Below are 27,196 nucleotides of genomic sequence, written 5' to 3'. Positions count from 1 at the left end.
GCGGCCACGGTGAGCGGCGGAGTGGGTACGCTCGCAGGGCGGCGAAGGAGCGCGGAATCAAGGCTCCCCTGCACGCCCGCGTGCTCCCCGGGGCCCAGGCTGCGGTGGACCGGGCCACCGGCCACGCTCACGGGAGGCTGGCCGGCCGAGGCCGCCCGGCGTCCCGGCCTCGCCCCGCCCCGCCCGTGCGCGTCGCCGGCGGCGCCAGAAGAGGCGGGGCCTCGGCCCGGGCGCTCAGTCAGCCACGGTCCCAGCCTGCCCCGCGCGGGCCAGCGAGAGCGCAGCCCGTGACTCACCTCGGCCGCGCCAACTCCGCGCCAGCTCTGCCCTCACACACGCTCACACCCGGCCCGAGATGGCGGCGGCGGCGGCGGCGGGGGACTCGGACTCCTGGGGTGAGACCAAGTTCCGGGGAGGGAGGCCGGGCCCCGGGCGGCCCCATGGCCCAAGGCGAGGCACTAACCGCGGCTCGCTCTCTTCCCGTAGACGCGGACACGTTCTCCGTGGAAGACCCGGTGCGGAAGGTGGGGGGCGGCGGCACCGCCGGCGGGGACCGCTGGGAAGGCGAGGACGAAGATGAAGACGTCAAGGTGGGTGCCGGCCTGGGCGCCGGGGCAGCCCGGGGAGGGGCTGGCCTTAACCTGGGGGTCCGCATGCCTGACCCCAGCCCCGGGGGCGCCGCCCGGGCCTGCGGGGGCTGTGGGTCCGGGCGCGGGCGGAGGGCCCGGCGCTGCCGTCTGTCCCTCTTCCGCTCGCTGACCATGTGGGTCAAGGCGGGCAGTGGGGCTCCCGACTCGCCCAGGGCAGGGCAGAGCCGGCCCCAGGCCCAGTTTTGGGGGTCCGCCGCCCGGGTCTGGAGCCCCCCACCTGCCAAGTGGCCACGAGATGTGACAGCAGCATTAGCCAGGCCGGCGCACGTGCTTGTGTCGCGGTCTGCAGCTTCTGGCCTAGGTGAGCCCTGGAAATGGGAGCCGCGGCGGCTCGTGCCTGATCCCATATGGAAGGTCTTGAGGCCCGTCTGCCCCAATTCTTCCCCAAGTCAAAGCCAGCAACTCAGTTGCATGCAAGGCGGGGATTTTAGGCACTAGGCTGTCATGCCAGGCATGCTGAGGATTCTTAAATGCTTCATTTACTATTGTGTAAACTTGGGGCTGGACTATCTTGTCAGTTTCCTTCTAAGATGTTAGTTACCTCAGTATGATACATTTTCAATTCTGAGCCTTGAGTTCACATTTTTTTCTTTCTCTTCTGTGAGTACTGGAAGTGGCAGTCAGAACATTTGCAAAGAAAGGCTCAGAGAAATGGAGAAGGAAGTCCCAGAAAAGATAGTTTGAATGGGGTAGTCTGGACTGATGCCTGAGATGTCTTGCTGGGATCATGGTGTCTACATGAGGGCAGTGCTGGGCAATATAGGGCTGAGCTCTTGGAATGAATTTTAGAAATTTATTTTTAGGGATTATAAAGAGAATCTAGTCCACTTAAGTCTTTGAATGCAGAATTTTATATAAAAATTTTTCTTTACTTTAACTCTGAAATTGATTCTAGATCTTGGAAGCTGAACTTGTTGGTTAATACCCCTGTGTTGAAATGCTGGCTTACTTCACTTGATTCTGAAGATGTCCTATTCATGGTGTACTTTGATTTCTGGGTTAGCAAGTAAGACCTAGGTTTATATTGCTTTCTTGGTTTGCTGCAAAAAAAAGAGGTTATCTTAGAGGGTTATTTTGCTTTTTGAAAAAGGATTTATAGGGCCCGACAGCGTAGCCTAGCAGATAAAGTCCCCGCCTTGAGCGCGCCGGGATCCCATATGGGCGCCGGTTCTAATCCCGGCAGCTCCACTTCCCATCCAGCTCCCTGCTTGTGGCCTGGGAAAGCAGTTGAGGACGGCTCAAAGCTTTGGGACCCTGCACCCGCGTGGGAGACCTGGAAGAGGTTCCTGGTTCTGATTGGTGCGCACCGGCCCGTTGCGGCTCACTTGGGGAGTGAATCATTGGATGGAAGATCTTACTCTCTGTCTCTCCTCCTCTCTGTATATCCGGCTTTCCAAAATAAAAAGAAAAAAGAAAAAGGATTTATTTTTGGGATTGGTGCGGTGGCCTGGTGGCTAGGACTCTCATGCACCAATCCCATTTGGATGTTGGTTTTTCCCAGCTGGGGAACGAATCAGCAGATGGAAGATCACTCTCTGTAAATAAAACACTAAACAGGGCCTGGTGCAATAGCTCAATTGGGTAATTCACCTCTGCTGGTTCACTTAACAAGTGACCACAACGGCCGGAGCGGAGCCAATCCAAAGCCAGGAGCCCGGAGCTTTTTCCGGGTCTCCCACGCAGGTGCAGGGTCCCAAGGCTTTCGGCTGTGCTCAACTGCTTTCCCAGGCCATAAGCAGGGAGCTGGATGGGAAGTGGAGCAGCCAGGACAGGAACTGGTGACCATATGGGATCCCGGCACGTGCAAGGTGAGGATTTAGTCACTGAGCCATCATTCTTGGCCCCCTATTTCGTGTTTTGAATGACATACTTCAATTATTAAGCAAAATTGGCTACCTTGTTATCAGTAAATGTTAATACTCTTATTTCTTGTTTCAGTTTTAATTTGTTTGGCTTGATAACTATGGTCGTTCCATTCACAACTGTTCATAGTGAGCAGACATTGTGGAAAGTAACAAGCACTGGTTTGCTTACTTGGACATTATCAATGTGGAGTTGAATTTTGTAGTGTTGGATTATAAGTCATCACATTTCCAAATTTTTGTGTTTTACTGCTCAATTTAGTGAAAATATGCAAACAAAATTAGTTTCCATGAGGTGTAATAATCATAATCCTTAAATAGCCGAAAATGTGAATTAAAAGAAAATCTCCAAAACAAAGTAATGCAGAAACTGAACATTCTTCGAGTTTAGTCTAATGTCATCTGTAGTATCCTGGGAAATGATAGGAGAACCTAAGTCTTTATTATAATTTTGCTTTGTTAGATTCTTTCAGTGGACCTAATATTTTGCTGTGCTTGGTTTTTCAGTAGTTATCTGGCAAAAGTAAAGTGTAAGACTATTAATATTCATACAAGTGAGAATTGGGGTGGGGGGAGCATAGTTTCCTGTTGCTGTTCTTACTCTCCGTGTTGTGCAGAGGCAGTGGGAGGATTGTTCACTTGGCGTGTGCGGCTCAACTCCTTTTCCGTCGTAGGAATGGTGTGTAGGATGTGTTGACTGAGAAGGCAGTGGGTACCTGTTGGGAGCAGGAACAACACAGCCTTTACTCCATTTCACTGGAACAGGTGGACTGACTCAAAGGGTGTAAAGTTTGTGGAAAACCTTTGGTTGTGTTTAGTCATCTTATTGTATTGTAGAATTTGTTTTTGTTTTTATTTTCCAGAGTGGTAGTCATTTTGGTTCAGTCCCTAAATCTCCACAACAGCTGCAGCTGGGCTGTAGTCAAAGCCAGGATCTCAATCCAGGTCTCCATACTTAACAAGGAGCCTAATTGCTTGAATGTCTGAAGGAAGGGGAGATAGAAGCTGGAGCTGTGCCTCAAACTCCAGTGCTCCAGTGAGGGAGTGAATTGGACTTAGTTGAAAACTGCTTGTCTCACCTTGCACATTCACCTTCTGTTAGGCTCCTATGCCAGTTAAAGGCTTAAATCTACAGTCTAAGAACACTTTCCAGGCATTGGAAACAATTTGTGGGAAAACGAAATCTCTGTTTGGGAGAAATGTGGGATTATTGGGCAATACTCAGAAGTTGGGCGTTTCCCCAGGGCATTGACATCTTGGAGAGAGTGTGTATTTTTGTGTGTAACTTCTGAAAAGTTCCAGACATACAGAGGTGGAAAGAAAAGTTGAACATAACAAGTTCCGAATTAGGAAACATGTTTATTATTGAAAAATACTTGCCTGTTGTATTTGTTACGCTGGGGCATTGAAAGTAAGTAATTTATTTCAAGTATCTTGATTTTCATCTTGCTTAGCTGGGAATTTAAAGCAGATTTGGTAACTGTTCCAATATGAGACAGGTGAGCATGGATGTAGAACTGAATCTTAGTGCCAAGCCATTAAAGGATGTTAAAAAGGCAAGTGAGATAAATGAAGCGGCATTTACCATGACTGGTGCCTTGATTCCCAGAGGCCAGTGTGTTTCTGAGTCAGTAGAAAAAAGTGTTTGGTTTGTCTGAAAAACTAAACTTGGCTAGGAAATCTAGCCTTACCAGGATTTCCTAGTAGAGATCTAAGGCCACTTAGAGCAGAACCAGTTTATACAACATCAGTAAATGGCTTTTCCTGCAAGAGATTATGTCTTCTCTAAACCAAATTATTTGAAGGAAAAAGGAGAAGGAATATATGTTGTTCTGGGTTTGGGCTATGGGGCCAAGAAGTTTACTGCTCTTTTGAAGCTGCTGCAGTTTGAGAATCTATAAATATATCTTGCTTAAGTTGGAAAGCATTTTCAGCCCTAAATGTGATCTTTCATTGCATGTGATGATCTGTAGTCGTGTATTATGAATGTGACAGAGCCGGCCAACTACTGACATTGTTAGACATAAGGAGAAAACGGGACTTAATTTTTTTTTTTTTTAACTTGGTCACATTTTGTTGGGGAGCAAATTTTAAACTGGAAAAGCAGCCACTTCTTGCAGAGTAGTGACTCAAACTGTGCTGGGTGTGTATCCACAGGCCAAAAGCATAAATGAGCAAGTAGCTTATTAGCCTCTGTTCTGAGCTGGGCTAAATTTTAGGAAAACATCCTGGGTAATTGATTTGGAACTATATTAGATATTATAGTTAGTGGGTTGACTGCTGTAAATAATTGGGTAAGGGATTTACTTGTTTATTGGTAGACAGTGTGTGGAGCCACATAAGCGTTTCTATGAGTTAATAGACTTACTCCCTGTTATGTTAGTTTTAAGTATTTTTGTCTGAATTTGTTGCTTGCGTTTACAAAGTTGTAGTGTTTATAGAAAACTATGTGGATTTTTCTAAAGGAGTGAGGTGGACATTTTACCTTATATTTCCTTTTTGGACGCCTGCTTTTGTAACTTCCTGGAGGAAGCTTTCTTGGCCTCCCTCTGTGGTTATGCGTGTTTGGAGATGACGAGATTACTGTGCTGTCCTTTTAGGGCCCTGGTGTTACTCTACTCACTTCAGGCAGGCGTGTTACAGACGCTTTGAGGTGAGGGTGACAGGCAAGGACTTGCCTTTCAAGTCTTTCTATTAACCGAGGAGTATATGTCATAATTTCCTAGGATTTGTTGGCAGGAACCATTCCTTTTGCTGTCAGCCCTCATTCTGAGATGGAATGCAGCATTTCTAGGTAGCTTCATTGTAAGTGTTTAGGATGAGGCTTATGCTTTGAGGGGACAGAGTTAGTGCAATGGGGGCATTGAGAGAGCATTGACATGGGTGGGTGTGGGAAGTGTTTTGCTGGGAGAAGGGACTGGGGTGGATTGGCAGTGAACCCCAAAAATGCTCCTCTGTTGTTGCACTCTGTGTACAAGTTATTGAGATGGAGCTGTTAGTTTTCAGTCATGCTTCTTCCCTCTTGACCTTGTAGCACCAGAGGACATCCTGACCAGTTTCTTAAAATTAGAAACCACCAGAGGTAATTTGAGGTTGAAAGGAGGATAACCAGTGTGCCCAGCTGTGTATCTTGTTAGCATGTGCTGTGACTCTTCTCATTAATGACAGTCCCTGTGATTCCAGGGGGCTCATTCCAGAGCTGACTGGAAGGAATGAACACACACACACTCACACACTCACACTCTGTGGATTTTGATGAGGAAGTATCAGCATTGTCAGGGCTGTGAATGTGCATACATTGGAAGTGAGCTCGTGGTCTTCTATCTGAAGAAGTGCCTGAACAGCAGCTTATCACTTACAGACCTACGCTTACTGTGTTCTGTGAAGATTAAAGCAACAGCTGAAATACCTGCTAGTTAACTTTTATTTTTAGCTTTCTGGCGCCTTTTGTACTGTGATGTATTGATGTAAGAACATAAACCAGCAGCGTAATACAAACATTTGAACTCTAATTTCTAACTCTACTGAGTTAATTACCCAGTAATGACTAACTGGTGTGCTTCCAGTTTGTTGACTGAACCATGGGTTAAATTGTTAAAGTGAGGTGATTATAAGAAGACTTTTATATACAGTTCCTCCCATTCTGCCTGCAGAGTTTATGACAGTCTTTGTCCAGATGTTGAATGTTTCGTTTCTTTGGGGGCTTACAGATTTTTTGAGAATCAAGCCGCCTTGGTTATTATATACTTAGATTGATTAGATATGTGATAAATCTTGTTAAAAGAAAAAACCCACAAGTGTGATGTCATAGTTGTGGCACCTTAGCCTTTGCCTCTTCCAGTAGCATCAGGGTCTCCTGGTTTTCATCTGTCATCCTGTGGCTTCGCTTCCAGTGGCATGTCACAGTGTGCATGCTGGTTGCATAGACGAAGGCAGCCAGCTATAAAGCCCTGCTGAAATGCGTAACTGTGCGTTTCCTTACCAACATGCACCTCCTGAAGTCTGTGGAGCCTTTAGCCAATTGTATTGGATAATTGGCTTATACTTAGTGATGGAGACAAAGGAAAGACAGTAGCCTGCACAGGTCAGGAGTTGGGAATCCACGAAGCTGTTGGTTAGGTCCTGACTCCTTTAATACTGACTTAAGCATTATACAAGTATAGATTTGGATCTTTAGATAGGATTGCATTGTGTAGAATATGTCTTCAAGTAAATGTGCCACTGGTTAGAGGGTGGGATGGGAAAGTAAGAAGTATAAAGTTATCTCAGTTTTTTAAATTGTGAACACTGAATCACCAGTGATTTTGGCTTGTATTTTAACTGCTGATGGGGAAGTTTTTTGGTAGCATTAGGTTAAGTTGGTGCAAAGTCTCAAATGGAAAAACAGATATGTAAGAATGGTCCCAGCTGTTGCATATATTTAGAAAGTAAACTGGAGGATGGGAGATTGTTTTCTGTTTATTTATTTGCTTTATTTTATTTCATCTTATTTGAAAGTCAGAATTACAGAGAAGGGTGAAACAGAGATTCTCCATTCTCTGGTTCACTCCCCAAATGGCTGCAGGGGCCAGAGCTGAGCCGATACAAAGCCAGGAGCTTCTCTGGGTCTCCAACAGAGGTGCAGGGTCCTAGGACTTTGGGCCATCCTCCACTGCATTCCCATTTCACAAGTAGAGAGCTGGAAAGGAAAAGGAGCAGCAGCCAGGACCAGAACCAGCACTCATGGGATGCTGGCACCACAAGGCAGAGGACTAGCCAGCTGAGCCACCATACTGGCCCCAGTGATAAGTTTTTAATAAATGATGCTGTAATAATAACTACCATACACCCCCAAAAAGTACAGCAGATGATCAGATATCTAAATGAAAAAACAGTGGAACCCAACACATTCTGGAAGAAAAGGTGAATGAGTTCTTGGTTGTAAGAAAAGATTTTCTGGAGCTGGCACTGTGGCCTATGAAGTTAAGCCTCTGTGGTGACAATTCAAGTCCTGCTGTTTTGCTTCCAGTCTGGCTCCCGGCTAACATGCCTGAGAAAGCATAGGAGAGCAACTTGAAGTGCTTGGGCTCCTGCAGCCATATGGGAGGCCTTAAAGAAGTTCTTGGCTCTTGGCTTTGGACTGGCCTACCTAAGGCCATTATTTCTTCTCTCTTTTTTTTTTTTTTTTTTAAAGATTTATTCATTTTTATTACAGTCAGATATACACAGAGGAGGAGAGACAGAGAGGAAGATCTTCCGTCCGATGATTCACTCCCCAAGTGAGCCGCAACGGGCCGGTGCGCGCCGATCCGAAGCCGGAAACCTGGAACCTCTTCCGGGTCTCCCACGCGGGTGCAGGGTCCCAATGCATTGGGCCGTCCTCTCCTGCTTTCCCAGGCCACAAGCAGGGAGCTGGATGGGAAGTGGAGCTGCCGGGATTAGAACCGGCGCCCATATGGGATCCCGGGGCTTTCAAGGCGAGGACTTTAGCCGCTAGGCCACGCCGCCGGGCCCCTCTCTCTCTTTTTTTTTTAAGATTTATTTATTTTTATTGGAAAGGCAGATATGTAGGGAAGAAGATCTTCGTCCAGTGGTCACTCCCCAAGTGACCACAACAGCTGGAACTGAGCCAATCCGAACCCAGGAGCCAGGAGCTCTTCTGGGTCTCCCACTCAGGTGCAGGGTCCTAAGGCTTTGGGCCATCCTCCACTGCATTCCCAGGCCACAGACAGGGAGTAGAAAGGGAAGTGAGGCTGCTGGGATTAGAACCAGCGCCCATATGGGATCCTGGGGCATTCAAGGTGAGGACTTTACCGACTATGCTGTTGTACCGAGCCCTTCTCTCTTTGTTATAACTGTGCTTTTCAAATAAAAACAAATAAATCTTTAAAAAAAAAAAAGACGACTTTCTGGCCCAATCCAGAAGTAATCCAAAAATTGCTAAATTCTACTGCTTAAATTTGGTAGAGTGCCATTTGAGAAACATGAAATATTTCCATTAGGACAGAAACAAAGTAAAGATACCCATTATCTGTGCTACTATCTAGCCATGTTCTGGAGCTGGAGCCAGTGCAGTGAGGTAAGGGAAATAAATTGTGAGGCACAAGGATTGGTGAAGAACACACACAGTTGTCTTTTGATTACGTGTGATATGGTAGTGTAGGTTCAGTGTCTAGGACATGAAGCATTTCCAATTTGCATATATAATATGAGATTTGGGGGAGGTACCAGGTATAAAAATGAAATTTATGTTTTATACACACTTCAAGTGTGTGTGTGTGTGTGTGTGTGTGTGTAAGTAATCTTGAAGGTAATTGTTCTTAGTGCATCTGCATTTTGATTTGTCACATGAGGTCAGGTGTGGGATTTTTCACTTTCAGCACCATGTACACACTCAGAAACTTCAGATTTTAATCATTTTGGATTAGGAGAGCTTCAGCTTTATATCTAGAAAAGTCTATGATAAATTTAACTTAAGTGATCAGTGACTTTAGTAGTGAATTGGGGGATAAAAATCATAGAAAAATCAATATTTTACTGTTTATGAGTAACTACCAATCAGAAACACAGCAGCAGAATAGAAGTTGAAATACTTAGGTATCAACCTAAAGAAAAATATTCAAAACCTCGGAGGGAAACTTTGAAACACTCCTGGAGGACAAACAACCAGACTTGGCGACTTAGTATTATGTCATTTCTCCCTGTGTTAATTACAGATTTAATGCATTACAAAGAAAAATGGCAGCACAAGCAGGATTCAGACTACAATATAGCTGTTCAGTGCTGTGTTGTCGTTCCCCCTGCTCAAAGTAAGGTTGTTTCTTACTATACCTGTCTGCTATCCCTTTGTAGCAGCCAGGGACGCTTGGTCTCATACATGTTGATAAAATTGTCATCTGACCCAGTGATGTGAATAAAGGTTTATTAATTTACAGAAAAAAAAAAAAGAAAAGAAAAATGGCAGCAAGCTTATTTTATGGAGTAGACAAGTTGACAGTAAAGTTGACATGAAAACAAACATGCAAGATTTATTAACGGAGGTGCTTTTCTCTAGGATAATTGGGATGACGATGAAGATGAAAAGAAAGAGGAAGCAGAAGTAAAACCAGGTGAGCACTGGGCACTTCCATTTTTATTTTGTTTTGGTTAGCATTTGGTGCTTAAGTTAAATGACACTATTGAAAATGCTGGCATATAAAAAATAAACGTTCTTCCAGCCTTGCTTTAATCTCTTCTGTAGCTCTTCTGTATCCCCTCAAACTATGAATGACTGTGTAGTTGGAGAGTGGAGGGTCTGGCTTAGCAGTGAAATGATGGAAGTCCTGCCTAGCAGGTGACAGGGAAGTAAGAGGAGAGAAGTTTATATTTTACGGCTCACATTAAGGAGGAGGAGGAGAAGCTGCAGAACCTTTCCATTCTTGACTGCCAGGGAAAGGTTTGGTCTCTTACGGTACACAAGTATTATGTCTGTCTCATCCATAAACTGGTAAATATGCAATATAATTGTGAAACCATATCTTTCAGAAATAAAAATTTCAGAGAAGAAAAAAATAGCAGAAAAGATAAAAGAAAAAGAACGGCAACAGAAGAAAAGGCAAGAAGAAATTAAGAAGAGGGTAAATACTGTTCCATTTTTTGAAGTACAGAATTCTCAGTAATTGTAGTATTGTAACAGCCTGTAAATATTAGCTTTCAAGTTGAGGGACTCTAACAACTGTAAGTGAATATCATAAGATTGGTAAATCCTAGAACAAAGTGATGCGTGGCTGCTGCAAAAAGAACACAGAAGGGTCATGCAATAGAATACGTTGTAGGTTGCTGGACATTCAGGAACAGTCAGTACTGCACAGTGACCACGGTCAGTGATTTGGGCCTGCGTCTATAGTGTGCATACTGAGCAAGAAAAAAGAAGTATCCATTTCTGCTCCATGTGCTGTATAAATGTTATTGTTCTTGATTATTTGGGGCAAAAATAGGAATATTTACTTGTCTCAAAAATAAAAACTATTTAAAACACATGTTTTATCCATATAACCTGTATCTCTGTCTATCCTAAAATTAGTCTTTTTTTGTGTTTTTTTAGGATTCACTTTGTTTATTTATTGTTGGAAAGGCAAATTTACAGAGAAGGAGATACAGAGAGACTGATCCTCTATCCATTGGGTCACTTCCTAATTGGCTGCAGTGGCCGGAGCTGAGCTGATCTGAATCCAGGAACCAGGAGCCTCCTCTGGGTCTCCCAGGCACGTGCAGGGTCCCAAGGCCTTGGGCCGTCCTCCATTGCTTTCCGAGGCTTTCGGCAGGGAACTGGATGGGAAGTGGAGCAGCCAGGACACAACTGGTGTCACATGGGATCCCGGCAGATACAAGACGAGGATTTCGCCACTAGGTTTTCATACTGGCCCAGTTGTTTTGTTTTGTTTCTTTTTTAAGATTTATGTATTTGTAAAGCAGTTAAGGAGGGAGAGGCAGAGAGAAGGAGATCTTTCATCAGCTGGTTTGCTCCCCAAGGCCCTGACGATTACGGGCTCAGACTGAAGTCAGGAGCCTAAGTCACCAGCTGGGCCTCCCACAGGGCTCCTGGTTTCCAAGGTGCATTAACAAGGAGCTGGACTAGAGGTGGAGCAGCCAGGACTGCAACCAGCATTCATGGGATACTGGCGTTGCAGGCAGTGGCTTAATCCACCAGCCCTTAGTAATGGTTTCTTATAGCCCTAAGTTATCTTTTATTTATTTTGAAGGGAGAGGGAAACATAAAGATAGATAATCTCTAATCTGCTGGTTCACTACCCAGATGCTGCCTACAGCTGGGGCAGGTCCAGGCTGGTATCAGGAGCTGGGAACTCAGTTAGGTCTCCATCATCTGCTGCTTCTAGAGTGGGTATTCACAGAAAGCTGGAGTCAAAAGGGGAGGTGATTCACAGCCAAGCACTTCAATATAACACGAGGGCAAGCAAAGTCATATTACACCTCTGTGCTAGAAACCTGACCATATAGTGTATTTTTATTCCCCCCCTTCTCACACAGAATTGCCTTCCCAGATGTATTAACAGGAAACTGGATTGGAAGTAGAGCAGTTGGGACTTGAGCCAGCACTTCATATGGGATGTAGGAAACCCAGGCAGCAACTTAGTTTGCTGTGCCATAATGCTTGTCCCCTTTTCTTTTTTAAAAGATTTTTTTTTTTTAAATAGCCTAGTAAAGTCCTCACCTTGCATGCACTGGGCCCATGTGGGTGCTGGTTCATATCCTAGCTGCTCTACTTTGCATCCAGCTCCCTGTTTGTGGCCTGGGAAAACAGTAGAGGAGAGCTCAAAGCCTTGGGTCCCTGCATCTGTGTGGGAGACCCAGAAGAAGCTCCTGGCTCTTGACTTCGGATTGGCTCAGCTCCAGCCGTTGAGGCCGCTTGGGGAGTGAATCAACGAATGGAAGATCTTCCTCTCTGTATCTCCTCCTCTCTATAAATCTTTCCCTTAAAAATGAATAAATCTTAAAAAAAGATTTGTTTGAAAGGCAGAGTGAGAGAATCTTTCATCCACTGATTCACTCCTCACTTGGCCCATAGTAGCCAGGCTGAAGCAAGAAACACTGTCCTGTACTCTGCCATGGGTGGCATGGGACCAAGTATTTGGGTCATTTTCTGCTGCTTTCCCAGGCACCAAAGCAGGAAGCTGATTGGAAGAGGAACAGTTAGGACCCGAAACAGCACTCTAATGGGATGCAGGCATTACAGGCGACAGCTTCACCCAGGGTACCCCACTGCTTTTTATTAATATGTTATAGATCTTTTCATATCAGTTCATGGAAAACATTCTTACTATCTTCAGTTTTAGATTCACAGACAGAAGTAGAGAACATAGCATAACAAATAATACATAATCACTTTTATATTTGCTGCTTCTTGTTTTCTCAAAAGAAAAATCAAGTAGATAACAAACCTTGTGCATTTTGCCTTTCATTACTTTAGCATGCATATCTGAAAAGGTGTTTCTTACATGACTATAATAGTATTATCACACCTAGAAAATGAACACTAATTTTTGATGTGATCTCGGATTGTTTATATGCCTTTTCCTGGCTCTGATTTCTTGAAGCAAGGATCTTACATTTGCTGTTAAGGTGTCTTAGGTCTGCTAGAGTCAGTGTCAGTGTCTGCGTAGTTGTCATGTAGAGCATCCCACCTTCAAAAGGTCACACTTGCAGTTTCCCATAATGTGGCAGTTACCCTCTAAAAGTGGTTAGATTCAGGTGAACCATTGGTTGGAATACTTATAAGTAATGCTTTTAATATTTAATATTAAAATAATACCAAATAAAATATTTAATGTTTAATTTAATATTGTGTCACATCATGTCAGGAGTCATGTAATGTGTGTCCTGTTGGTGGTGGTGGTGGTGCTAAAATTGATCACTGGGTTAAGTAAGCTAGTGATAGCTTGACCCTTCAATTAAAAAATTATAATTTTTAAAATTCTTGCAAGCAGTCCAGTTTCACATCCGTTTTTCCTCAAATATTTTTTTTTAACTATAAATACCGCAAGTTTCCAGGTTACTGAGGAGTAACTTTTTTTTTTTAAAGATTTATTTATTTTTTTTTTATTACAAAGTCAGATATACAGAGAGGAGGAGAGACAGAGAGGAAGATCTTCCATGCGATGATTCACTCCCCAAGTGAGCCGCAATGGGCCAGTGCTACGCCGATCCGATGTCGGGAACCTGGAACCTCTTCCGGGTCTCCCGTGTGGGTGCAGGGTCCCAATGCATTGGGCCGTCCTCAACTGCTTTCCCAGGCCACAAGCAGGGAGCTGGATGGGAAGTGGAGCTGCTGGGATTAGAACCGGCGGCCATATGGGATCCCGGTGGGTTCAAGGCCAGGACTTTAGCCGTTAGGCCACGCTGCCGGGCCCTCAAATATTTTTAATGTTGCTGATCAGTACCTGTTTTATTAGGGATTCCAACATGATGATATTTCTCATTGTGACTTCTGCTTGTTTGGCTGACCCTTTTTGATTTTTATTTATGCTGTTTGGTTACTTTAATTTGTACTGAAAAGTCAGAGTAGAAGCTTAATCATTTTATAAAGTCATTATTTTACTCAGATGCAGTGATTGGTTTTTGTTGTTGATGATGATGTGCAAATACCCAGTAGGAGTTCCTTTAAGTTGTTTCCTGTTTTTAAACAAAACCATTCATCTTGGAAAACTACAATTGTAAGTGTCAGGTCCAGCTGGTAAACTTCTTCCTCAGGTGTAGAATCAGCTCTCTGAAGTTCTTTTTAGTAGGAGATGAATATTTAGAGCTCAAGTCTAAGTGCTAGGAGTACTAAGTATTGTTGGTAGCCTTGCTTTCCAGACCCTTTTGAACACAAAAATAGGAAATCAGAGTGTCTGTTAAATCACTAGTTCCCATCAGTATTTTTCAGTATTGAAAATCCTAATTTCTTTTTTATTTTTTTTAATTTTTTTCTTTTTATTGTATTGTTGTTGACAATCTTTACATAGTTAATTACAGTTAAAGGAAAAAGAAGAAAAAAAAAAAAAGAAAAAAAGAAAAAAAAGGTTCAGGGGGATAGGAAAGTGGGCAATGCCATTATGTCCATATTGTTTCCATCATGCATCTGAGGTAAAGGGGGACATTGAGGGAGAAGCCCCACCCGGTTTCCCGCCCACCCCAAGTCCCGGATGTGAGGCATGCTCCGAGATATGTGCCCAAGTGGTGCTAATAGTTCTCCAGTTATGAATCGCTGCCAGTTTCGCTCGATGAGGTCGTCCACTGATTGACATGGTCCATCATAAAGTCTCCGTTTGCCCCATAATTTGCTGCCAACATATAGCTGAGATGAATGACTGTCCCGTTCTGTCTTCTGTCTTTTCTTGGTTAGAGTTCTGAGTCCAGCAATTCGATTGGGGAGATCTCCAAAGATACTTTGAGGTATTCCCAGACTAGATTCTTACATGTTCTAGCAAGCACAGGGCCCGGCACAGTCCATCACCCGATCAGCTGGTGATTTCAGTTGCTGGGTTGGTTCTGTTTTCAGTCCCGAGTTGCACTGGAACCAATGGGTGTTGCAGTCCAGTCTGGTTCGGCCCTTACATCAACCAGTGGGAGCTACAGCCTAGCCGGGGCGACCCACAATAACCCCCACCAAGCCCGCCCCCTACCCTGGTTTGCCAGTATGTGTAGCAGAAGACCAGTCTGTCCCCCATCCCATTTGGCTCTGGTACTTGTCAATGGGTATTAAAGCTTAGTTCTATCTAATCAACTCAACCATCCAGCCCTTACGGATGTTGTTGAGTGCCTCTCTATCTAGCCATCCCAGCCCCCGTCCTAGTTTTCATGCCCTCCCACGGGAATATGATCCAGGAAGGGGGAACCCACTTTTCCCTCCCAGGTCTCTCTCACTCCCGGTTTATGCACTCTTTAGGTGGTCCTGTGATTTGACTTGACAGAATTAGTCCCCAGTGCCAGCTTCTGCCAGGAAAGCTGGCCATGGAAAGTTTCCCACTGGCATACATTCAGCATGGGTCAGGAGCAGATCAGGCTGAATCAGTTCATGTCAACCACTGGCAAATCCGATCGCCAGACCAGAGTGTGGGATGGGCCGGGTTTGGTTGCGACAAAACCAGTACACATTATGGAATGCCAGGGCATGGTTGCCTGTACTGGATATGAATGCAGCACCCAACCAGCACACGTGAGATCCAGGAAGGAAGGGGCAGAGCTGGTGGGGGGATTAAGGGGCTGGTCCCCTCGCCGGTCAGCTACTCCCACTGGAGAGTGTTGGCTGGGATAGAGACAGACCCGACTAAGCAAGGCTATAACACCTGTGCGCTGCATCAGCTGGCAGAAAATCCTAATTTCTAACGATAACATAACTTTTTTCTACTATAGGAACAATTGCTGCCGACAGTAATACAAAGCTACTGAGTGAAATTTAGGAATTCCTCATAATTCTTTCTATGGACTTGGAATATATCCTAATTAGGATGTATAATCCATAGGCCTCATTTGAAATGGTTTGACTGTTTTTTTTTTTAAAGATTTATTTTTATTACAAAGTCAGATACACAGAGTGGAGGAGAGACAGAGAGGAAGATCATCCGTCCGATGTTTCACTCCCCAAGTGAGCCGCAATGGGCCGATGCGCGCCAATCCGATGCCGGGAACCTGGAACCTGCTCCGGGTCTCCCACGTGGGTGCAGGGTCCCAATGCATTGGGCCGTCCTCAACTGCTTTCCCAGGCCACAAGCAGGGAGCTGGATGGGAAGTGGAGCTGCCGGGATTAGAACTGGCACCCATATGGGATCCCAGGGCGTTCAAGGCAAGGACTTTAGCTGCTAGGCCACGCTGCCGGGCCGGTTTGACTGTTTTTTTCTAGTTTGATAAACATTTGTTTGAGAGGTCAAAAGGTAGAAGATCTCCCATTTGGTGGGTCACTCTTGAGATACCCACAATAGCATGAGGCAGGGCTAGGCTGAACTGGGATTCAGGAGCTCAGGCCAAGTCTCCCACGTAGCAGGGAACCGAGGGTTTGAGTGATCCTCATCTGCTGGCTTCAAGGGCACATTTGGAGGAAGCCAAAACGGGATGGAGTCAGCACTTGAACCCAGGGAGTCTGATCAAGGATGAAAGTGTCCTAGTCGATGGCTTTACTAGCTTAGACCTGTCTTTTCAGTATTTAGCTTTTAATTTTTAACATGAAATATATTCAGAAATTGTACCTGCAAAAATGGTATATTCAGAAACATCTCAAATGCCAAGGGACAGGGTAGATGTTCTAACTGCACAGATAGGTGAGGTTATGCATATATTTTGATCATTTCACAATGTATGTAAGTATTAAACAAAACAAGGCACCCCATAAATTTATAGTTTGTGCTGGTCAGTTAAACCTTAATAAAGTCAGGGGCAGGAGAGAAGTCGCAAGCATCTTTTCCTATCCTCCACCATGTTCCCTAGAATGTCATGTAAGAAGCCATTTTTAATTTTTGTTAGTGTTGGTTTATTGTTTCCCAGTTTTTTGGTAGCTATATTTCATTGCCTAGATTTACCATAATCTATTCTAATGGATTCCTGTTGGTGAAAAGTTCAGTCTTTTTCTTTATAGTGCTTTAGTGAATATATATGTATATGTATACATATGTTTCTTTTTTTTTTTTTTTGTATTTATTTTTTTATTTATTTTTTTTTTTATATATTTATTATTTAACTTCAGTAATTACATTGTATTATGTGACACAATTACATAGATACTTGGGTTCTCCCCACCCCTCCCCAAACCCTCCCACCATGGTGGATTCCTCCACCTTGTTGCATAACCACAGCTCAAGTTCAGTTGAGATTCCCCCATTGCAAGCGTATACCAAACATAGAGTCCAGCATCTTATTGTCCAGTCAAGTCCAACGGCTTCTTAGGTATACCCTCTCTGGTCTGAAGACAGAGCCAGCAGAGCATCATCCCAGTCAATTGAAAGCTCCAACATACCATCAGCACAAATTTACATCATTATGGAATTAATTGACATAGTAATGAGTAACCAATATGTTAAAAGTAAATGCGAGTTCCCAGTCACCTTCTGTGACCACCTCACCTACACTTCAATTTTAGTTTATACACAACATATAACATTCAAAACATAACATGTTATACATAACATCATATCATCTTAAATTAAGGCAAACATGTGGTATTTAACCTTTTGGGATTGGCTCATTTCCCTTAGCATTATGGTTTCCAGTTTGGCCCATTTGGCCACAAAGAACTGCATTTTGGTTTTTTTAATAGCTGAGTAGTATTCCATGGAGTAGATGAACCATAGCTTTCTTATCCAATCCTCTGTTGATGGGCATTTTGGTTGCTTCCATGTTTTTGCAATTACTGATTGTGCTGCTATGAGCATAGGAGTGCATGTTGGTTTCTCATAAAACAAGTGTTCTGGATATATTCCTAGGAGTGCTATTGCTGGATCATACGGTATGTTGAATTTGAGTTGTTTGAATATTCTCCATACTGATTTCCATAGAGGCTGTACCAGCCTGCAGCCCCACCAGCAGTGGAGTAGGGTTCCCTTTTCCCCGCAACCTCGCCAACAAGTGTTGTTGGTGCTTTTATTCATGTGGGCCAGTCTTACTGGTGTTAGGTGGTACTATACATATGTTTCTAATGGGTATATTCTAGATTTGTATGGTAAATTCACAAACATGGGTTGCAAAGTAAAGGGCACATTACATGTATAGGCTTGATGTTTCTGATAAAGTGTCCTTCAAGTTGGGTCACACTGGTTTGCATTTGCTAGAGAAGCAAGGTGTAGTGCCTGTGTTGCTGGGAAGGCAGAAACATTGTACATACTTCTTGCTAACTTGTGTATCTATGTATCTGAAAGAACCCTTGTTTCTATGACCAGAGCAAATACTAGTCTTACAACTCAGTGTGAGAAGTTGTACTGATTGGATTTTTCTTGGTTATTGCAGTTATAATTGTACTTTTTATTTTGTTACATCTTCATTTAATCTCCAACATGAAGAAACTTCAAAATGAAAAAACTTTTGAGAGTGTTCTCAGTTTAGACTGCGCCAAGCACTGAATTAAGATGCGTTTAGTTTTGATGAGGGAAGTATATAATGGTGTCCAGATTTGCTTAGTTAAGCAAAAAAAATTTTAATTGAAAAATATTGAGATGTCCTAACTTGTCATAATGACGTTTGTGATTTTATCTTCTCCATGAGAAATAACATGTGATATTAATTAATCAAAATTGTCAAGCTACATAGTCGTGAAGAGCATAACTCCCTTTACTTTTCCCCCCAGGAGTTTTCACTCCTAGTAAACGTAATACATACTTGTCATAGAGAGTTACATCGTAGTATATAGAAATGTTATACATTCAGCTTTGTCATGTCAGAGGAATGAAATTGTGAAAAAAGTGAGCAGCTTCTATGCATGTTACATTGAAATGGTAAATACTTAAGAGGAACATTTAAAAATATACATAGTATTTTCATGAATAAAGCATTGTGTTGAACACTATTTCTGTTTACTTGAAATTATAAAGAACACTCCAATGGATTTTTTTAAAAGATTCATTTATTTCGGGCCCGGCGGTGTGGCCTAGCGGCTAAAGTCCTCACCTTGAAAGCCCCGGGATCCCATATGGGCGCAGGTTCTAATCCCGGCAGCTCCACTTCCCATCCAGCTCCCTGCTTGTGGCCTGGGAAGGCAGTTGAGGACGGCCCAATGCATTGGGACCCTGCACCCACACGGGAGACCCGGAAGAGGTTCCAGGTTCCCGGCATCGGATTGGCGCGTACCGGCCCGTTGCGGCTCACTTGGGGAGTGAAACATCGGACGGAAGATCTTCCTCTCTGTCTCTCCTGCTCTCTGTATATCCGGCTTTCCAATAATAATAAAATCTTTAAAAAAAAAAAAAAAAAGATTCATTTATTTGAAATAGAGGAAGAGGCAGAAAGATGCCATTCATCTTGTTTCACTCCCCAGATGTCTGCCAATGGCCAGGACTAGACCAGACTAGCCAGCCCAAAGTCAGGAGCTTCATCCGAGGTCTCCTATGTGGGTGCAGGGCCCTGAACACTTTAAGCCGTCTTCCCAGGTCCATTAGCAGAGATCTGATAACATCTACCAGAAAGGCAGAGCTAATACAGTCTTAGTAGTGCCAGTGAGCATGCCGATGCTATGGGCTGGTTGGTGAGTCTCTGCCTATTTTTCAATCTGTAAAGCTAGGTTGAAAATAAAGTGTTTAGAAGAATGCCTTAAATACAATAACAATCTGATACTTATGTATGCCTACTAAAATATTGATACCCTGCAGCAATGTACTGGGTCTATTACAGTTCATCTCTTTTAAAACTTCTTTTCTGTCTCCTTTTAGTTAGAAGAACCTGAAGAACCCAAAGTGCTAACGCCAGAAGAACAACTAGCAGATAAATTGCGGCTAAAGAAATTACAGGAAGAGTCAGACCTTGAATTAGCAAAAGAAACTTTTGGTAAGATGAGGGTGCAGGTGCAGTATAATATTGAACTCTCTGTTCTAAATGGAAATTCCAGAATTCTTACCAGATAGGAAAATTCAGAGAACAACTCCTTTTAAAAAAGAAACATTGTAGCGGCTAATGTAGATATTAGAAATCAGATTTTACCTCTTTGTGTATGTTTGAGATCTTGTTATTTGAGAAGATAGTTACATGTTCAGTTTTTTTGTAATTGTTTTTAATTTCAAAGCAAAGATTATTTAAAATAGAAGGTCCTTGGATTCAAAGCACACTTCGTAATAGAATATATTTATCAGCTGAATGAGATTTGGATGAAACGTAAGGCCTATGGCCCTGGAACTTGAACACTAAACTGACTTTTGGGGTCCCTTGTTGCCTCAGGTCTAGGGAGATGTGCTAGGATGCAGGTCCGGGATGGCACTCAGCTTTGGGTGTGCCCCTTGTACTTGGGAGGACTTTTTTCTGTGACCCCTCTTGGCGCTCGCCACGCCAGGTGTATTTAGAGACCTGCATTCAGTGCATCACGCCTGCAGCGGGGGCAGTGCATGAGATGCAGGGAATGGGTCTCCCCTATAGACAAGGCGCATTGAGTGTTGCAGGAAAGTTCATGGCACAGAAGGTAGGTAAGAGAAATAGCCAGATGTGAACCAAGTTTATTGGTGTCATCTATGGAATGCTTTCAGAGTGACATTAAAAAAATTTGTTTTTGAAAATTCTTTGAAGAGAATTTAGAGAAAGGGAGAGACAAAAGGACCCCCCATCTGCTGGTTCACTCTCCAAAATCACACCACAAGGTCAGCCTCAGAATAGATCTTGTTAAAACCAAACCTTGACATTCATCTACTTTTTCTCCTATGCCTTTTCCCTAAAATGGCCCAAGCAGGCCAGTATACTCAGTGTGTTTTTTTTTCTCTCTCTCCTTTTATAGGTGTTAATAATACAGTTTATGGAATAGATGCTATGAACCCATCTTCAAGAGACGATTTCACAGAGTTTGGAAAGTTACTAAAAGATAAAATTACACAATATGAAAAGTCACTATATTATGCCAGTTTTTTGGAAGCCTTAGTTCGAGATTTGTGTATTTCATGTAAGTAATTTTCATCTCTAACTCATATGGACAGATGTCAGCAAGGACATAAGAGAAGCAGGAAGGGCTTTGTGGTGATAATGGAGACGTAAACCTTGCCTCCTTAGCAGTTACTTTGTGGACTTAGGAGGGGTTCTTTTTCCTTCATTGTTTCACAGTGCTTTTCCAGACACATCTGGGCTTATTCTTTTAATTATTCTTGAAAAGTGCCAGGAATTATTTTTGGCAGGGGAGGGTATGAATGATTTTAGTGCTTACAGGATTCTTGAATTGAGTGAGAATTTGGTGACTGTTCATTTTACAAATGAGAAACCCAGAAGCAAGAGAGATGGTGTCTATTCTGAGTTCTAGCTTTGGTGCTAAGCCCTGAGAGGAGTCCTCTTTTTCAGGGCAGCTAAGTGGGAATGACTGATGTAGAAGGGACTGGTTTTGCTACTACTTGATTTATTCAAAGATTTGAAAGGCACAGACACAGGGAGACAGAAAGAGTGTCTCTCCCAAGTGGTCAAAATGGCTGGGACTGGGCTAAACCAAAGCTGGGATCCAGAAACTTTTCAGGTCTCCCATGTGGGTGTATGGCTCAACCAGTTGGACCATCTTCTGATGCTTTCCCAGGCACATTGGCAGGGAGCTGGGTGGGAAGTGAAACAGCTTGGACTGAGTCCCTGTGGGATGCTGGCACTGCAGGAAGTGGCTTTACCCACTATGGCACAAACGATTCCTGCCTTATACTGAGTTTTTTTTTTTTTAAAGATCTATTCATTTTTATTACAGCCAGATATACACAGAGGAGGAGAGACAGAGAGGAAGATCTTCCGTCCAATGATTCACTCCCCACGTGAGCCGGAATGGGCCGATGCGCTGATCCGATGCCGGGAACCTGGAACCTCTTCCGGGTCTCCCGTGTGGGTGCAGGGTCCCAATGCATTGGGCCGTCCTCAACTGCTTTCCCAGGCCACAAGCAGGGAGCTGGATGGGAAGTGGAGCTGCTGGAATTAGAACCGGCGCCCACATGGGATCCCGGGGCTTTCAAGGCGAGGACTTTAGCCGCTAAGCCACGTCACCGGGCCCTACACACTGAGTTTTAAAGTGGGTTGAGAAATTATCACTAAGCTAGGGGTTCTAAATTTTACCAGTGATAGTCCCTGAGGTGTTTTTTTTTCCCCCTGCATGATTTTTCCTGTTTTTGGAGGTACTTTCTATCCCAAACTGAAATTCCTAGACTCACAATGGGAGGATATGTTGTGTTGACCCCTCCATAGGCACATTTCCTGGTGTAACAATAGGATAATCACTGTTCATTGCTAATTACTTTGCTAGAAAATGCAAACCTCATGAGGTAGGTGGTTACCATCTGCAGATTTAGGAACTGTCACTGCCTGTTGAACTGTTGCACACTGAGTGCCAGGAAGGGGTACGGTGGAACACAGGGCATGGGCAAGAGCCCTGCAGACCATGCTGTTCCCTGTAAATGACAGTGTAATGCTCATTGTAAAGCCCCTCATTTGTTTTGGCTCAGCTTACCATTATGCTTTGGATATTTGAAGTTGTGACATGGGAGCCTTACTATGGCTAAAGGACTCTACTACCTGGTTTTTTTTTTTTTTTTTTTTTTTTTGTTACAAGGTCAGATATACAGAGAGGAAGATCTTCCATCCGATGTTTCACTCCCCAAGTGAGCTGCAACGGGCCGATGCGTGCCGATCCGAAGCCGGGAACCAGGAACCTCTTCCGGGCCCTTTACTACCTGTTTTTAAAACAAGTTCACAATTGGGCCCAGTGCAGTGGCCTAGCGGGTAAAGTCCTTGCCTTGAACGCCCCAGGATCCCATATGGGCTCTGGTTCTAATCCCGGCAGCTCCACTTCCCATCCAGCTCCCTGCTTGTGGCCTGGGAAAGCAGTTGAGGACGGCCCAATGCATTGGGACCCTGCACCCGCATGGGAGACCCGGAAGAGGTTCCTGGTTCCCGGCATTGGATCAGCGCAGCACCGGCCGTTGCAGCTCACTTGGAGTGAATCATCGGATGGAAGATCTTCCTCTCTGTCTCTCCTCTCTGTATATCTGACTCTGTAATAAAATAAATCTTTAAAAAAAACAAGTTCACAATCATTTTAAAGTTATTGATATTTAATGATGGAATATTTTATGGAAGGATTTATATTTTGCTTTTATGCTTTGTTTATGTTTCAGAATGCTCAAAAATTAGTGGTGTTTTATTATTTTTTTTTTAGTGGAGATCGATGACTTGAAAAAGATTACCAATTCATTGACTGTGCTTTGCAGTGAAAAACAAAAGCAAGAAAAGGTAGGAGAAAACTATTCAGGGAAAGTTATTAAAATAGGGTGGGGTTGTAGGCAGAAGATTCCCAAATGTAGTCTAAGCTACTTAAAACGGAAGCAGTGCGGGCACCACTGCCACCTGCTCAGAGTCCTAGCTGCAAGAGTTCCCATTCCTCCCGAGAGTTAGTCGAAACTGCAGGGAGCAATGCCTGGACTCTCCCCGAGAGGACTGAAGGTGTTTGGGGAGTGGAGGTTTTGGTTTTGCTGTACCGGATGTGATGGCCAATGCAGATAAAATGCCATGAGTTGCTCTGTTTTATCCTTAGCAAAGCAAAGCCAAAAAGAAGAAGAAAGGTGTGGTTCCTGGAGGGGGATTAAAGGCCACCATGAAAGACGATCTGGCAGATTACGGTGGCTATGACGGCGGGTATGCACAAGACTATGAAGACTTCATGTGACGTTTTATCCTCTTCTGCTGTCTTCTTTCTGTTGCCCACAATCCCTTCTACATGTAGCACAACTTCCTTTCCTTTCGGTTCTGCCAAATGCTACAATCAGAAGTACAGTATCTTTTGTGCTGGTTATTTAATCCCTTGACACTTAGGTGCTAATGTGCAAATGAGGGGACTTGGATCTTGTTGCCAAGGGGTTAAAATTGGGAACTGAGTTGCTACTAAATCATAGTTTTAAAAACAAAAACCCACAACCAGAATAATGATCGTCATTGTTGCTATCCGATTCCATAGCAGCAGTCACTAAATTGGAAACAAGGGTTGCAACATGACAAAGAGTTGTGTAGTATTTACCAGCACCGTTCAGTAATACAGCCTTAACCATACCTCCTGGAACTACTTCATAACTTGGCAAGAAAAGCAGTTTGCAGCAAGGGCATGTGGTGTGCACCTAGTATTAAAATTGCATTGTCTTAAGATTGAGCGTGAGAATATTAAAAACACATTGTGAAGACGACTGCTTATCTCAGTGAAGATACTGCGGCTGAAAGGCTCTTGTTTGATCCTTAAATGACCAAAACCCTCCAACTTTGAAGCTGAAGAAGGTAAACCTCTGCATTACAAGCCGTGGGCTCCCTGGAGTGCATAGACTGCCTGGCACAGGTATCAGACTCTCACAGCTGGCGGGCTTCAGATGAGGAGGGAGTGCTGCTTGTTTGTTTGTCTGATGCAAAGGTCTCTGAGAAACTTCTAGGCTGCGATGGAACAACTTTATCAGGGTTTTGGCATTTCCTTTTCTTTATAAAACATGCTCAGCAAACTGCACCAGTTAACTACAGTTTGGTAAATTGTTATGTTAACAATTATGACATCTGCAATGTTTTATAAAGCAACTAATTTAATAAAATCACTATTGTGAGGACTTAAAAATTTTGTGTTACCTCCCAAGAGATACTTTTGGAAAATACAGAATACAGCTCTTGGGATTGTTTGTGCTTCACTTAAGCTTAACAACAAGAATGTTGTAGGTGCAGTTTCAGCTTTAAATCTAAGAATGGTTTGCCTGTCCTTCCTAGCCTCATTGTCAGTTAACAAAGGTGGAGGGCTACATTCCTCTTATTTATTTAGAGAAATTATTTTGTTGTATAGTTACTAAGGCCTAATTAAGTACCTAGATAAACTATTTATTTGGGGTTATAAAGCCTATAATTCAGGTTACTTGTAAGCATAGATTGGGGGCCTTTTATTATGAAAACTATTTTCATAAAAATAGAATTAAAAGACTTTGGTGCAGGAAATACATGTGAAAGTCAAAGTGGTTGTGGAAGGTGCAAATTACAAAAAAATTGCTTGGATTTCATTTTTTTGCACCAAAATAACTAGTTTTCAGGAACTTCTTGAAGCTTCTCCAAAGTGATTAAAGCTAATCTGTGGTTAGGGGGTGCCCCCCGCCCCCAAAATTTTGTAATTTATCTTACATAAGAAATAGGGACCTTAAGTTGGAAACATCACTATCTAAATAATTTGAGGAATTTTTACAGAAAGTGATTACACACAGGAGTTAGTAAGTACTGTTTTAAGGCAGACAAGGGCTGAGATTTCCTTAATAGTAATGACATACACTGAATTAAAATCTGTTTTATTATAGAAAGTTTCTAATGAAAATGTATCACCTGTTCCTTAACTCTGTAAATAATATTAAATTTCTTTGAAACTGGAGTCTGCAGGCACAGGTGTTCTTTACTTGTTACTGTATAACCTCAAGTAGAAGCTTCCAAAAATGGAAAAGCTTGAGATAGTAGCCATATGGAATTTTGCAGATGAGTGACTTTCAAGGAGGGAGTCCCTTGTGGAAAGTCTGATTCCTTCCTACCCAGGAAGGGCTGACATGGCAAACACTGGACTGTTTCGACCTGGCCAGCAGATCCCACTCCGATCACGGACATCACATCGGTGGAAGACAACAGGTACCAATGAAATCGTCTAGCCTGCTAGCATATCCTTTAGACAGCAGCCTGTCTGAGGGTCCTTCAGAAGTACATTTACAATTTCATAAAATTTGTGTTCATATGCCAGCTTATAATACAGGTAAATATCTTCACAGTAGGTGAGTAACTTCTTCAGGTTTTCTGTGACCATATCAGTAGGTTGATGTTGTTTGTATCTAAACAAAGAACCAAGAACACGCAGGTTTTAGTACACTGGGTCCTGAGTGAGGGCTGTTAGCTCTGACATCATTACTTGCAGAGGAGAGGGTGCTGGATTCTGGCAAATGACCTCATGTCAGCATCAGAGGTACTTGATACAAATATGTTAAAATTGTGCAAGAAAGCACCTCAGGTAGAAGTAGCTGTCCTCTGGTTGTTAGTACAGAGCACCCAGGCAAACTAATCCTCTGCAGAGCTCTGACCTTGGGCTTCCAGACATCCTTTACCATTTGGAGCAGATGAATGGCAGAAGCATGTTCCATTAAAGCAATAAAATTCTTGTCTCACCTAAATGCAAGACTACAACGAGAAACATTTACAGTCAACTTTCAATACTCACTTTTTAGAAATCTCTTCAAATATATTGGATTTCAGTAATCTTTGCTGCTTAAATTCTTCCAAGTAATCAAAATCTCCTTTAAGAATCACTTTTTGGTACAGAATTTCAGCCCAATCTGGAACAAAGTCGTAGGCCTCAGCCACGATGGAAGCCTGAAAGGGATGAAGGCATCATGCGAGGCTGTGGGGCAGAGCTGAAGGCTGCGTGCGGTGGTGACAGGCCTGCCCGCGCCGCAGGGATGGGGTGACTGCCAGCCAAGGCCGAGGCTCAGAGTGCATCAGGGCTCGGGAGGCTTGGCTGTTCATTGTGCTCCCATCAGCTCCCAAAGACCTTTCCTTCAGTGTTTTTAATCTTTCTAATGATGAATTGATAAAACTTGAAAAAAAATATTCCCAGTAATTCAACTATAAGGAATAAAAGCAGATTCCCTAGTAACCATCCTCACAGCCTGGGACCCCTGCTCCCCGTGCACCATTCTGTAAGTTCTGTAGCTTACAGACCCGCAGGGATCTTACTCTGAACCTCAAGTGTCTCAAGGGCCCAAAGATGGCTTCCCAGGGCTGTCGGGGCCAGCAGAGAGGCAGAGATGGCTGCTCAGACAGGACACTGGTAGGGGACACCACAGTGCCTCTGCAAGGTGCTCTGACGGCCAAGTCAGAACTGGACTTCTGCTTCTGTCACCAGCCCTGGGACCTTGGGCAAGTCCCAGGACGAGTCAGCAGATGGCGTTTGTTTCCTTACCTGGTAGAATCGAGGAAGGGCCATGATACAGTCCATTAGTTTGTGGCAGCTCAAATTGATGAGCATTGTGTTCTGGCCAGTGTTCAGGAAGTGGATCTGGAGCGTGATCAACTTGGTGAGCCGGTGACAGTGCTGGGCTTGCCGCACACACGAGTCCTGGGGGACAGTAATGCAGGGAGGCAGAGGGAGAGAAAAACTGGGTTGCTGCTGTCTCCTGTGGGAACAACAGTACTCGCCCTTTCTGCCCCTGAGTGGCCTATGACTCCTGCACTTAGAAGGACCTGGGGACATTAAAGGAGGGAAAAAAACCCGAGTCCCAGTGCCAGGCTGGAAGAGCACTCAGGGTTACCTTGGCATAACTCTCTGCTGCATCCACAGTCAGGGTCAGGGCCTTCAGCAGCAGCTGCTTCAGCTGGTGCGTGTCCTTCAGGTGGTCTTCTGTAGGGAAGCAAAGGAGGCGGGCTGAGGCGTCTGCCACCAAGGTGGCCTGTGGTAGAATCTTGGCAGCTGCTTGGTAACAGGAAGGCAGGACCGTCCCGTTAGAGAACAGGCCAGAAATGTGTCCATTCTCACTAACTTCATTCTGA

General features: G+C 43.8%; 2 protein-coding genes and 1 non-coding gene across 3 annotated transcripts in view; 2 read left to right on the top strand and 1 right to left on the bottom strand.

The window, feature by feature from the left end:
• The first annotated feature begins 199 nt into the window (after positions 1–199).
• EIF3J (eukaryotic translation initiation factor 3 subunit J) lies at positions 200–25,041 on the top strand. The gene is made up of 8 exons (XM_058665916.1): positions 200–395; positions 487–590; positions 9,546–9,600; positions 10,016–10,107; positions 19,378–19,492; positions 20,427–20,588; positions 22,821–22,894; positions 23,196–25,041. Exons 1-8 carry the CDS (start codon positions 356–358, stop codon positions 23,325–23,327), a joined length of 774 nt encoding a protein of 257 aa, XP_058521899.1. The 5' UTR covers positions 200–355; the 3' UTR covers positions 23,328–25,041.
• LOC118759318 (small nucleolar RNA SNORA63) lies at positions 9,240–9,370 on the top strand. Its single transcript, XR_004996115.1, has one exon. It is a non-coding gene; the product is annotated as a small nucleolar RNA SNORA63 (small nucleolar RNA).
• A 226-nt stretch (positions 25,042–25,267) lies between the features above and the next one.
• SPG11 (SPG11 vesicle trafficking associated, spatacsin) overlaps positions 25,268–27,196 on the bottom strand; it is an 85,943-nt gene continuing 84,014 nt past the window's right edge. The window contains exons 37-40 of the mRNA XM_058665915.1: positions 26,959–27,047; positions 26,610–26,765; positions 25,869–26,020; positions 25,268–25,485 (exon numbers count right to left, since the gene is read on the bottom strand). Coding sequence (XP_058521898.1) covers positions 25,305–25,485; positions 25,869–26,020; positions 26,610–26,765; positions 26,959–27,047 — 578 coding nt within the window. The 3' untranslated portion in view covers positions 25,268–25,304. The remainder of the gene's footprint in view (positions 25,486–25,868; positions 26,021–26,609; positions 26,766–26,958; positions 27,048–27,196) is intronic.

This window comes from Ochotona princeps, chromosome 6 (genome assembly GCF_030435755.1).
Source record: "Ochotona princeps isolate mOchPri1 chromosome 6, mOchPri1.hap1, whole genome shotgun sequence".
In the NCBI taxonomy this organism is placed as follows: Eukaryota; Metazoa; Chordata; class Mammalia; order Lagomorpha; family Ochotonidae; genus Ochotona; species Ochotona princeps.
This window is presented reverse-complemented; position numbering and strand designations above follow the sequence as displayed.

Bases quoted from the DNA above. Each gene is read 5' to 3' on its own strand.
- EIF3J (XM_058665916.1), top strand. From the start codon at position 356: ATGGCGGCGGCGGCGGCGGCGGGGGACTCGGACTCCTGGG. The intron at 396-486 runs GTGAGACCAAGT...CTCTTCCCGTAG, and splicing joins GGGGGACTCGGACTCCTGGG to ACGCGGACACGTTCTCCGTG. The intron at 22,895-23,195 runs GTAGGAGAAAAC...TTTTATCCTTAG, and splicing joins AAAAACAAAAGCAAGAAAAG to CAAAGCAAAGCCAAAAAGAA.